The sequence below is a fragment of the Podarcis liolepis genome (genome assembly GCF_965112155.1).
Source record: "Podarcis liolepis genome assembly, chromosome: 1".
Classification (NCBI taxonomy): Eukaryota; Metazoa; Chordata; class Lepidosauria; order Squamata; family Lacertidae; genus Podarcis; species Podarcis liolepis.
This window is the reverse complement of record NC_139554.1, coordinates 85229883-85242099: the sequence shown is the minus strand read 5'-3', so window position 1 is coordinate 85242099 and position 12217 is coordinate 85229883. Positions and strand designations below refer to the sequence as shown.

At 49.1% G+C, this 12217-nt stretch overlaps 1 protein-coding gene across 1 annotated transcript; it reads right to left on the bottom strand.

Moving 5' to 3' along the window:
* Positions 1-2154: 2154 nt before the first annotated feature.
* LOC310689494 (tubulin alpha-4A chain) lies at positions 2155-10525 on the bottom strand. Its single transcript, XM_083467279.1, has 4 exons — positions 10323-10525; positions 4773-4995; positions 3836-3984; positions 2155-3192 (listed from the first exon to the last, which is right to left on the bottom strand). Exons 1-4 carry the CDS (start codon positions 10323-10325, stop codon positions 2221-2223), a joined length of 1347 nt encoding a protein of 448 aa, XP_083323405.1. The 5' UTR covers positions 10326-10525; the 3' UTR covers positions 2155-2220.
* Positions 10526-12217: the final 1692 nt, after the last annotated feature.

Sequence of the window (12217 nt, the reverse complement as noted above, 5' to 3'; positions counted from 1 at the left end):
TCAACATATTTAGTATGTGATTTGCAAATCTGGGGGGGGGGGGAGAGGGAGGTGGGGCAACCATAGTGTAGTTCTCTTACTCCTTATACTTTTGTCTACTTCTTGTTGTACTCCTGGTAGCTTTACCATCTTTTCTGGCTAGAAAAACTGCATCATGTAAACATTTGTGAGTTTTATATACTTTATGCTACAGCTGCTAACTATTCAGAGCTGAAAAGATCTGTATGGGGTAGGAAATCATGTCTACATTGGCCAAGGTGTGAGTCAATTTTCAGAACAAGAGTTGTTGCAAGTCTGTTGGAGCAAACTCACAAGAGTCTTAAAAGACCTTGAAAGCTCATGTTATTGTTGCATCAGCCTTCATGGGTGCAGGCAGGGGGATACATACACACACACCCAAGTCTAGGAATGTTTCTTATCGATGAAAGTCAAATACAGTATGATGTATTTGGTCTCAGTACTAAACTTCTGTGTATGTGAAACAGAACACACATCAGGCACTGCACTTTAGCCGTGTGTTAAACAGCAGGGATGGCAACTGCTGTTAGTGCAGTTAAGGCATTCAGACTGAAGAGTGTGTCAGCAATGTGAGATTCTTTGGCCCTTCATAAAGTAGGGGTTGCACAGAAAGGGGTTCACATACCCTCCACTACCCATTGTGAGAGTAGGTAAAGAGGGGAGCTTCTAGTTTGAGATTCCTATGCTATATAGCCCATGTATAGTCAAAGCAGCCACGGGGCAGGCAAGGAGAGAGAGGACTGGCTGTCTGCCTGGTATGGAGGGCAAAGCAGTTTACAGAGGCCTTGCCAAACCTGACTTGCAGCCAGCACATTTTCAGGTTGGGTGTAACCACTCCTCCTCTTCCACTCAGTGCCCCCCCCCCTTGCTCCTGGAAGAATGAATAAGTGCTTTGTCCGGAGAAGCAGCAGCCAATAGAGGAAAAGCAAACATTTTTCATCTGGAGTACATAAACCCTTCCCCTAATTTCACAGTTAAGGTGAGGCCCACTTCCATCTGTCTCGCTGATCTCACTGGTCTTTATCTTTAAAACTTTGTATGACTCCTCGCTGTTCTTGGCAAGGTATGCCTACAAGCAGCTTAACATTTGAAAGTGGGGCTAGGAGAGGATACAAGAGAGAGCAACATCTTCAGCAGAACATGCACCAGTCTTTGATTTTATGGTTAAGCCTAGAAAAGTACAACTCAGCATTTCTCCAAACTCTTCAGGGGATGTGTCTATCCTACGCAGTGTAGTATGCAGAGGGGTCAGTGGTGGCAGACTGGAATACAGGGAAGAATATGTCCCCGTTCAAGGCAGGGGTGGTGTTAACTTTAATGAGATTTCAGCCTGGATAGGAGATTGCAGGGGATCTTCCAAATGAAGTATTGTGATGAGATGCAGAATTAAATCCCTACCTATGCATAAAGTTTTACCCTTGTTTGGGGCAAAGTCACATCCAATCCACTTTGCAAGGTCGTCGTGCAATTAAAATTCTACTCAGTGTTTTAGGGAAAGGGTGGGAGAGAGATGTTTTGTAATAGCTCAATATCCTACTTCTGCTATCTTCAGGACTTTTTTGTGTGGGGAAAAAAGCTAGTTATTGTCAGAATATGAGAGGCAAAACAGAATCTCCAGTGCCAAAAAAAGAGGCCAATAGAGCTGCCTACAGTCAGTGAGATTTCTCACTTTTATTTGTCCCGTTTCTTGTTTGTTAACCTCATTTCACTTTCCTACTTCTGGTTTAAAGTTTTGTACCAAATCGGGGTGGTTGTGGTGGAGCTTGGAGAAAAGAATATGCTAGTATGCATGATTTGACTACATCACTTTTATTGGGCACATAATTTGTTTTAACTTGGTGAATAGGTATACGACCTGTCTAAAGATTATGGGGAAGGGCAGGATATAAATTTAATAAAAATAAATAAATCCAGGCTCATGCCCCCTTTGCCCATGTAGTCTCCATGGTGCAATGTTGTGCCACCAATTTGCTCAGCTTTAGCTGTTATGGCATCCACCTTCTCTTTTCTACATCCTTCAAGGTGTAGGGTGTGTGGAAGGAAATGGCCATTATGTAGCAATGAACAGCACTTGAAGCTGTTCTATCAGCAAGGTGAAGCTGTAACCCTATTCAAGAAAGAGGCATACCACAGAAATTCAGATAAAACCAAACATACTTTATTGAAAACGAAGGTCTGTCAGACAATGTGCAGCATCTAGAGCTACTCTTCCCCCTCCTCTTCATCCTCATATGAATCAATGCCCACTTCTTCATAATCCTTCTCCAGGGCGGCCATGTCTTCTCGTGCCTCGGAGAACTCCCCTTCTTCCATGCCTTCCCCTACGTACCAGTGGACAAAAGCCCTCTTGGCGTACATCAGGTCAAACTTGTGGTCCAGGCGGGCCCAGGCCTCAGCAATGGCGGTGGTGTTGCTCAGCATGCACACTGCCCGCTGCACCTTGGCTAGGTCTCCGCCTGGGACCGCAGTGGGAGGCTGGTAGTTGATGCCCACCTTGAAGCCTGTGGGGCACCAGTCCACAAACTGGATGCTGCGCTTGGTCTTTATGGCGGCAATAGCAGCGTTGACATCCTTGGGCACCACATCGCCTCGATACAAAAGGCAGCAGGCCATGTATTTGCCATGGCGGGGGTCACATTTCACCATCTGGTTAGCTGGCTCAAAGCAAGAATTGGTGATCTCTGCTACGGAAAGCTGCTCGTGATAGGCCTTCTCTGCAGAGATGACCGGGGCGTAAGTGGCTAGAGGGAAGTGGATGCGAGGGTAGGGCACCAGGTTGGTCTGGAACTCTGTCAGGTCCACATTGAGCGCCCCATCAAAGCGAAGCGAGGCTGTGATGGAGGACACAATCTGGCTGATAAGGCGGTTGAGGTTTGTGTAAGTTGGGCGCTCGATGTCCAGGTTCCTGCGGCAGATATCATAGATGGCTTCATTGTCCACCATGAAGGCACAGTCTGAGTGCTCAAGGGTGGTGTGTGTGGTGAGGATGGAGTTGTAGGGCTCAACCACAGCTGTTGATATCTGAGGAGCTGGGTAAATAGCAAATTCCAGCTTGGACTTCTTGCCATAGTCAACCGAGAGCCGTTCCATCAGCAGGGAGGTGAATCCTGAGCCGGTGCCTCCCCCAAAGCTGTGGAAGACGAGGAATCCCTGGAGTCCTGTGCATTGGTCAGCCTGTTGGGAGAACGCAAAAGAAATTGTTGCTAAATATTAGCTTCTCTGAGACTGCAGTGCACTGTACTATTATGACGTGAGACACAGCAGAGGAATCTATTCCTAGATCCATAAAGTTCAGACTTCACTAACAGAAGCTTGCAATTAGCCACTTAATTGCCTAATGATAGTATTTCCTTGCCTCCGGAAACTCACAACTCTGCATGGACCTACACATGCCCGGTAACCTCCCTCTCTCTCAGATACACAATCTAGAAGAGCTGGTAGCTCTTAATTAGGAGGTGCTGTTGCTGTTATTATACTTGTAGCAATGAGCAGTGTACCCACTGCCTCTTCTGGTTGGGGAAGGGATGGGGAAAGTATCCTAGCAGCACAAGTGTGATCCTTTCACTTCATGCAAAGTGCCCAAGAAGTGGAAAAACTCTCCCCTGTATGAGTGAAAGGCAGTGAGCAGTGGAGGCAAAGAGAAAGTAGAAAGCAGAACACAGATAGTGTCTAAACCAGGGTGAGGAACATTTTCAGCTCAAGGGTGTCATTCCCTCAGAGGGAATCTTCCCTGGGCCACATGCTAGTGGCGCATTTAACCAAGTAACAAAAGTGAGCGGATCTGAATTTCTATTCCCACCCCACACCATGACTATACCAGTTTCCGGATCCTGTCCAGCACCAAGTCAATGATCTCTTTGCCAATGGTGTAGTGCCCGCGGGCGTAGTTGTTGGCAGCATCTTCCTTGCCAGTGATCATCTGCTCTGGATGGAAGAGCTGACGGTACGTGCCAGTACGAATTTCATCTGCATCAAAAAAGGGTTGGAATGCAAAAGAAATTATCAGTATGGTGGATATTTCAGACTCTTTAATTGGGCAAGCAAACTGAGGAACCCTGACACACCTACCCAAAATGGGAAGTGTGATCACCTGCAGCCCAAATTCCTCAAAAGTTTACAGGACCCAGAATGCTCCTTGCCCAAATCACTTTACTAGCAGGTTAAGTTAATACAGTCTGCCTCTCTGGTCAGTTACTAGTTTTGATGAAATCCCACTATGAGAATCGAGTGGGAGCTGGTAAGTTGAACTCCTCCATTGCATGCTGCCAGATCCCATTGTCACAGTTGCCACTCACCCAGAGTCCTATAGATGGGGAACTGCAGACCTAGTTTGCACCCCTCAGACTCAAATTTGGCCGAAAGTCTGCCAGCTACTGACCTAGTGCCAGAATCAATGTAAAGGTTGTGCAAGCAGCAGCCAGAGCAATTAAGTCTGGCTGCTGCAACTGGGGCTTGTACCCCCCCCCAAATGACTTGGGGACTTAGGTAGAGTCCCAGAATAGCGTATGGAGCATGCTCTTCCATCTGACAAATAGAAAGGCTTGCACTGGCAGGATGGGTGTGACAGTGTGGCATTGAATTCCACCCTCAGTGTTCAAGGATTCCTTAGCCGCTAAATGGATCAAGTATTTGCCCTGACCTTCCAGAAGTGGGCCCAGATCCCTGCCCAAGCCAGGCCCAGGGCCAATGAGAGGATTAACCGCTGGTGCCCACGGGAGAGCTTTTGAGGCTCAGATTCCTGCACATGCACTCACCAATCACGGTGGGTTCCAAGTCCACAAAGATAGCCCGGGGCACATGCTTCCCAGCTCCAGTTTCACAGAAGAAGGTAGTGAAGGAGTCATCCCCACCGCCAATGGTCTTCTCACTTGGCATCTGTCCATCTGGCTGAATCCCATGTTCCAAGCAATACAGCTCCCAGCAGGTGTTGCCCATCTGCACGCCAGCCTGGCCGACATGGACTGAGATACACTCACGCTATGGAGAGAGAAAGAGTTGTGAGCCTATGGCAGAAAGAAGGAAGGGGGTAGAACCATCAAGACAACTCCTAGCCAGAAGCCCCAGTGGCAGCTCATGCACACTTGTTGGCAAAGGCTACTGTTTTAGCTGAATGCCCTTCCCTTGCTAAAGGGTTGCCAACATTTTTGTTCCACTGGGCACATTTTGAATTCTGAGCCAGTGCAACCACATGGTTGACATGGGATGTTGCCTATGTCCTGCTGGTCCTGATTGTGGAGATCTCACAATATTTATTCCACACACATACACTGAAGCTGTTGCTGGCTAACTACAGGGAACATTCTCCAAGACAGTCGTACCTTGGAAGTTGAACAGAATCTGTTTCAGAAGTCTGTTCAACTTCCAAAATGTTCAAAAACCAAATTGCGGCTTCTGATTGGCTGCAGGAAGTGCCTGCAGCCAATCATAAGCCACGGAAGCCCCGTCGGACATTCGGGTTCCAAAAGAACGTTCGCAAGCTGGAACAATCACTTATGGGTTTGAGGTGTTTGGGAGCCAAAACGTCCAAGTCCCAGGGCGTTCGATAACCAATATAGACTGTACCAGTAAAAATATAAAAGGGGTCCCCATCACTGCCCAAGTGCATTTCTCTCAATCACACACATACAAAGCATACTTGAGTGCACACACACACACACACACACACGTGAAGGAAGTGCTTGCCATTAAAAAATAATCCATAAATACATGGTGGCCTATGGGTGCCCATGGGCACCACAGCATCTACAGACCCCCAGGTTGGCAATTTCTGCCCTTGCAATTCACCTGTTAGGAGTAGCCACCCCTTGGGGCGAGTGATCTAGACAATTTCAGAGTGGCAGTTTAAATGAACACTAGATGCAAAGTAACTCCATGTCTTGGTGTGGTTTTGCCTCTAGTCAACCAAACCAGGCGGCAGCAACGTTGTAGCATGAGAGTCAGGAATACAGCCATCCAGAGGCCACTGAATTAAAACTGCCATTATCCTGGACCACTAGTCATGCTGGCTGGGTCCAAATCTCTAGCATCCAGACTGCTAGAGGTTCCCCACCCCAGAGTTACAGGACATGGGGCAGAATCACAATCCACTTCCAAAAATGTAGTGCCAAAGCAAATTGGGTAGATTGGAGGGAATGCACCTGAGCTGTGCATTACACTGAAGAGTGCCAATCTATCCCTAATTTAGTTACGTTGTGGTGCTTTTAGAATTTGGTGCAGCAGTGACTGGAGTGAACAAAACATTTAGCAGCTTTGTTAAGCTGCCTATTGCACGCGGAAGCCACAGGGGAATGAGCAGAAGCAGTCACTCGGTCGGCACTTCCAGCCTCTTACGCCCACACTCCAGGGTTTATTAAAAATGCATAGAGGTTTCTTCAGCACTCTCCTCTCTCCTGCTTCACACGGCACACATATTTATTCTATGCATTTCATAAACCGCATTCTAGCACCACCCAACCTAGGGAACCACATCAGGGCAAAACATGAGAATTCATTCTCATTCCCTCTCCCTGTCGCCAGGGCAAAGGCGCCTGGATCCCCACACAGGTGACATCTAGTCACCTCCCGCCTGGCAGCCAAGACAGTGATGATAGGCCTGCATAGGGCTCACTTATTCAAAATTAGATCTGAATGCTCAGAATGACTTTTCTGTCAGGCTTTCCCAGCGGGATGAATAGGCCATTTGTGTCTGCTTTGTATCATTTGTAAAGCTCCTCTGTTATGTTTTGTAACTGGCTTTTAGTTATATTTTGCACATCACCTTGGGATGCATGTGGGAGGCAATTCATAACACAAAAAACAGCAGCATGTTGATGAAGGCTTGCACAGACCCACTGAATGGGAAGCAGAATTGGGCTGTGTGAGAGGAAATTGGAAGGGCAGGGAATAGCCAGATCAGGGGACACGAAGCCAACACACTCAGGTTGCTGACTCAAGGCAGCCCTGACTCTAACTGCAAGTCATCATCATGTCATACTGTAGTGGCCAAGCAGGCAACAGCCCAAGGGAAAATTCCTAAGGCGCTCCTGTGACCGGTGAGTTTATGCCAGCCGGTGCAGTGTGGGTCTTGCCATCATAATTTAGGTCAGGGTCAGGGAGGGTAGCTGTTTACAGAGCCACCCAGCCTGTTGGGCAACCCAGCCTATGGAGTTAGCAATCTTCTTGCTGTGATAGTTTTGGCCCATCTCCAGCACTCAAGCTGAATGGGCCTAGGCACATAGATCACTCTGCTTTCAGTCACCTCCCACTTCCGCCATTGAGAGAGAGTCCATACGCATTCGAGGGGAGAAAGAACCTGTTGGCCGCTCAGAGCAAGTAATATTGGCAGAGCTAGAGGAGCCAGACTGACAGGCAGGGAAATGGGAAAGCTACATACCAGGAATGGTGTGGGGAGGAAAATCCACACTTGGGAGTGGGGCTCCCTGCCTATAATAACTAGCTACAGTTGTAACATTGCTGCCATGGTAAACCCATTTTCAGATTACATTGGTTTAGACTGTTATACCTAACATATGAATCTAGCACAGATTCCCCTTTGTCAGGTCTTCTCTTCACCCGTTTATGGTAGGAAGAGTCTGGCTTCACTCACTGTGGGGGTTGCTGCCATGGTGAATAGAGAAAGGGGGCACATTTCCCCTCAAAGAGAATAGGTATGTAGCCCATGGCTTCATTTCAGAAGGGGCACAAGTGGAACCAGATCAGTGCACACATTAGAAGGACAAACCATCCAACCACTGCCAAAGCGGAACATCCACGCTGGGACAAAAATAACCTGCCACCATACCACAGAGGTGACATTCCATTCTATAAAATCATGCCTGTTTTGCTGCTCCTTTTACGTGCCTTTCCCCCACAAGTCTCACCAGGGAACCAACTCATTCAAGGTACACTTGAACTCCCAAGAGTTTTTGTCAGACACCTGCACTGTATTTACACACGGCTAGGGAAAGTGGTGCATTGCAGGGAGTATCATCACCAGAGGCAATGCCATTCACACTGCACACAGCTAAGGTCTGGCCATATTCCCAATTATGCTCCACAACAAAAAAAAGATTCCAGGCACAAAGTTTGGAATTCCATAGAGATTCCCTTTTGAGCAAGATGAAGCTGAACATCTTAAGTATCTCTCCCCCCCCCCCCCCAGTAACAGCAATTGACTAACACTTTGCTTGGGTTTCTTTTGAGGCTATTTTGCTTCAGGGTATGTTTCTATAAGGATGAAGGTTTAATTTGTGTACTTTTATGTGTCAAAAGTGTGCTTTTCTATGCAAGTTCTTATACTTCAAGAATAGGCATCTATTGGAGTTCACCAGACACAATAGCTTTCAATTCCTTTTTTTAAAAAATAACCCCAACAGCATCCATAAGTGACAGCACTTTAAAAAACCGAAACCTTAAATATCAATAACAAAAAAAAAAAAGGGGGGGGGGCAAAAAGAACATGCAACTCCAAATTTCCTCAGGCAAACTGAGAACAATGTAATAGCTATCTTTTGTAATGGCCAGAGGCTTGACAAAAACTGACTGAGCTTAACGGCTAAGACCAAGCTGCAAGCCACTGAGCCCCAGGTTCAAGTTTTCCTATGCACTTGGTGGCCTTCAGCAAGCTGTTTTCTCGGCCTCAATTCCAGATATAGGAATTCTGAACTTCCTTACAGGGTGGTAAGAGGATTAAGGAGAAAGCTCTCTAACCACTTTCAAGTGCTAGGCTGACCAAAATAAAAACTGACTAGTGAACTAAGCCCCCCCCCCTTTTTCAAGGGTTCCCTGGCTTTACAACAGAGAGAGGGGCAGAAGAGAGGTGCACCTCATTCCCCTACTGCCGGGTCTCTTCGGCTACTGCTCTGCTATAGGCTTCCCAGCACCAGAGTCCCTGATACAGACCAAGTTAGCGAGGAGAGGAACTGTCTGGCTGAGAGCGCAGCGTTTTGTGGTCACGGAGGGCGAACAGTTTTCAGCCCCTCCCAGGGGAGGGGGATTCTCAGAACCCACACTTATACATCGGCTCCTTGCACTTCTCCTTTCGAAATTCGAATTAAACCCTCCGACTATTGGCTAGCTAGAATTAACACCGGATTTTTAAAATGGCTCTCTTCCGCTTTCCGCTCAAACGCATTTTTAAAAAACGCATATTCAAAAGTGACGCAGTCCAAAGTCTTTTTTTTTTTTTAAAGACATTGCGTCACTCGTGAAAACGCCCCGACGGCCTCCAGGGAAGCGGCTCCCAGAGGTGGGAGAACGAGTCTAGCCGCTAGGAAGCGCCGGGGCCCCGCCAGGCAAAGCTCCTCGCCCGGGTGGGATCGGGGCTGGCGGGAAAAGGCGGCTTCCTTCCTCGCTCATTCGCGCGTCTATCCCGGGACGGCTAAATATAGGAACCCCTCCCGCAAAGTGCGAAGATTCCCTCGAGATGAGACGGGAGATGCGATTACCTACTTTGGACGCGAGCCCAGCCGCCTGCCCAGCTATTTGCAGCCCTGGGATTTAGCTGGAAGCGGGGCGCCCGGGCCCAACTCTCCCTTCCTGCGCAACCTGCCTATTAATAACTTTCCCAGCCCCCGCAGTCTGTGGGCGACGATCGGTAACGGGGGGGGGGGCGAGAGGCACGGGAACATTTGCCGCACGACTCTCCAGAGCGCGGCGCCCCGCGCCCTCGGGGGCTGACCCCAACTTCCTTAGCCCTCTCCTCGACCTCCGCGCGAGTTGGCCGCCCGTGCGCCTCCGAGACAGCTGTCCCTGCTCATTACACCAACGTGGCTGTAAGCGAAGCGCCCAGGCACCGAGCGCGCAAGCGAGTCTTTCCGGGCACGCGGCCAACTGCGATCAAGAAGCTCAGGCCGGGCCTGCCGGATCCTGTTCTGCGGCTGCTCCGCGCGCACCACCACCACCACCACCACCCCACCGCCATTTGCACGTGCGTCGAGGGCAGCTGCCGCGCTCTGCAGTGCGCACTTCCACGGAAGCCCCCAACTAGCGCCCCTGACTTTTCCCATGGGCCTGGAGACACCCGCGCCATGTTTGTGGGCGAAAGGGCGCACCTAATTCCCGCCCTAAGATCAGGCGGCAACCTGGCACCATCCTCTGCGTTTGCCCCGCAGGATGGCGGGAGCGCTTCCCACCCGCCCCGACGGACCCCAACGGGCACCTGCCGCGGAACATGCCAGCAGCTTGCGCGGACGCGCAGCTTGGAGACCGCAAGCCGAGAGGCGGGCGACGCGCTCCCACAGCCAGGGGGAGACGTCGAAGCTCGCTAAGGAAGCAGCCCCCAAGCGCTCGGTGCGCTTCCCTCGCGCAGCCCCCTTCCCGCTCACCATGATGAAGAACGGCGGGGCTGAGAGCTCACGCTGAGTCGATGCGACGAAGTCTCTGTGAGAAGCAGCTACGCCTGCTGTAGCCCGCCCTGCCGCAGTGGGTTTATAAAGGAGGGGGCGGGCCTAGAAGGTGGCCCCGCCCCAGCTCCTCGTTGGTGTTTACCGGGAGGCAAGACGCCTAGAGAGGAGAATTAATCATTTCCAAGGTGGCTGCTTCGTCTCCAAATCGAAAGTCACCGTGCAGACTCTTTCATCACCAGACGCAGCAGGAGGAAGCGAAGAGAAACGGCTAAATGGGGTGGGACTCCTTCCGTAGAGGCAGAAGATGGTGCAAAAGAGGGGATTTAAGGGAGATGCAGCTTTAGAGAAAAGCGCCTGCAAAAATATCTTCGAAAAGGATGGGGCCTGCTGCACCCAGGGGGGCTGCCCCTCCTCCATTGCACGTTGGTCACTTTAGTGACACGGAAGTCCAATGTTTTAGCAGCTTCTTCACAGGCAGAAATTAAAAGCTGGATTGATTTATTTCTTAACTGTGGCACCCCCGTGTTAGCAAAACCTTCCTATACCACATAGTTCTAAAAGGTACAATACCAATGCTGATTTCAAACTGGTGTGGAAAAATGTTGCTGAACTACAACTCCCAGCAGCCCCAGCAAGCATAGCCAGCGGCCATGTTCAGCAACATCTGGCAGGCTGTAGGTTCCCCGCAGGCAGCAATCCAAGGTGTGGCCTCACCAATTTCTTAGTGTATTCTAATAGGTCTGGCCCTGCCTTCCGTATCTGTCTGGAAAATTAACAAGGCAGCCATGGAAACACACACACAATCATGGGAAACTGTTGCACCATGTAGCCATTTTTCATAAGAGAGCCGTATGCACCACATGAGTATGTCTCTAGGTTAGAAATGTCATTGTTAAACTATGCTAAACCCCTGGTTTCTTTGGGAGGGTTTGTCAATGGTCCATGGCATTGATTTACGGCAGGAATATCCAATGTGATGCCCTCCAGGTGGTTTGGACTGTAACATCAGCTCCAGCCAGCGTGGCTAATGGTCAGGAAGGATGAGAGCTGTAGTCCACGACATCTTGTGGGCACACTGTTGGCTGCACTGGGTTGGGAAATGTGTTGTGTGGCTGCCCCCACATTGATGGGGAGACAGGCAGGTGCAAATTCACATTTAGATCTAGTGTGGAGAAGCCTAGTGGGACTCGCTTCTGAATAAGCTACTTGTTTGCTTATTCAAAACATCCATGCCCTTTCCTCAACAAGCCCAAGATGGTTCACCATGTATGGAAGGTGACTCCAGCAGGTGTAGCTTGTCATGCAGGCTATACCTGCTGAAATTTCCTCTTTTGCAAAACTGTCAAAAGATGAAGAAGCCCTGCCCTCTTTTTCATCAGGTCACCCTAAGTTGAAACAATAACTATGGCTGCTGCAATCACATACCCATTTAGCTGAGAGAGGGCCCCACTGAAATCGTTGGGGCATACTTTTGAATAGACACGGATAAGATAATGCTGTTAACCATTTTGACATTAACAATATATAAAGTGATCATAAAACACTAAAACAGGAACAACAGTGAGAAAGGATTTAAAATATCAGTAACCAACCAAAAACAATTTAACCACAGCAATCTGATCCATCTCAAAAAAAAGGAGTAACCATTTTACGGCCCAAAAGCCTTCGTTAAAAAAGGAAGGCTTTGCTCCTTCTAGAGGATGCCATTAGAGAGGGGCCAATGTGAGTTTTGGGGGGAGGGGGCGAGTTCCAGAGCCTGGGTGCAGCTACTGAAAAGGCTGACTGCCTGCTTTCAACTAAGCGTATTTCTGTGGATGCTGGGACAAACAAAGGCTTCTGATAGTGATCTCACTAGTTTCATGTTGGAGAAGACA

Excerpts from the sequence above, each read along its gene's own strand:
- LOC310689494 (XM_083467279.1), bottom strand. Across the intron at positions 3,985-4,772 it reads CTTGGAACCCACCGTGATTG|ATGAAATTCGTACTGGCACG; the intron begins GTGAGTGCATGT and ends TTTTTGATGCAG. Across the intron at positions 3,193-3,835 it reads TGGACAGGATCCGGAAACTG|GCTGACCAATGCACAGGACT; the intron begins GTATAGTCATGG and ends TTCTCCCAACAG.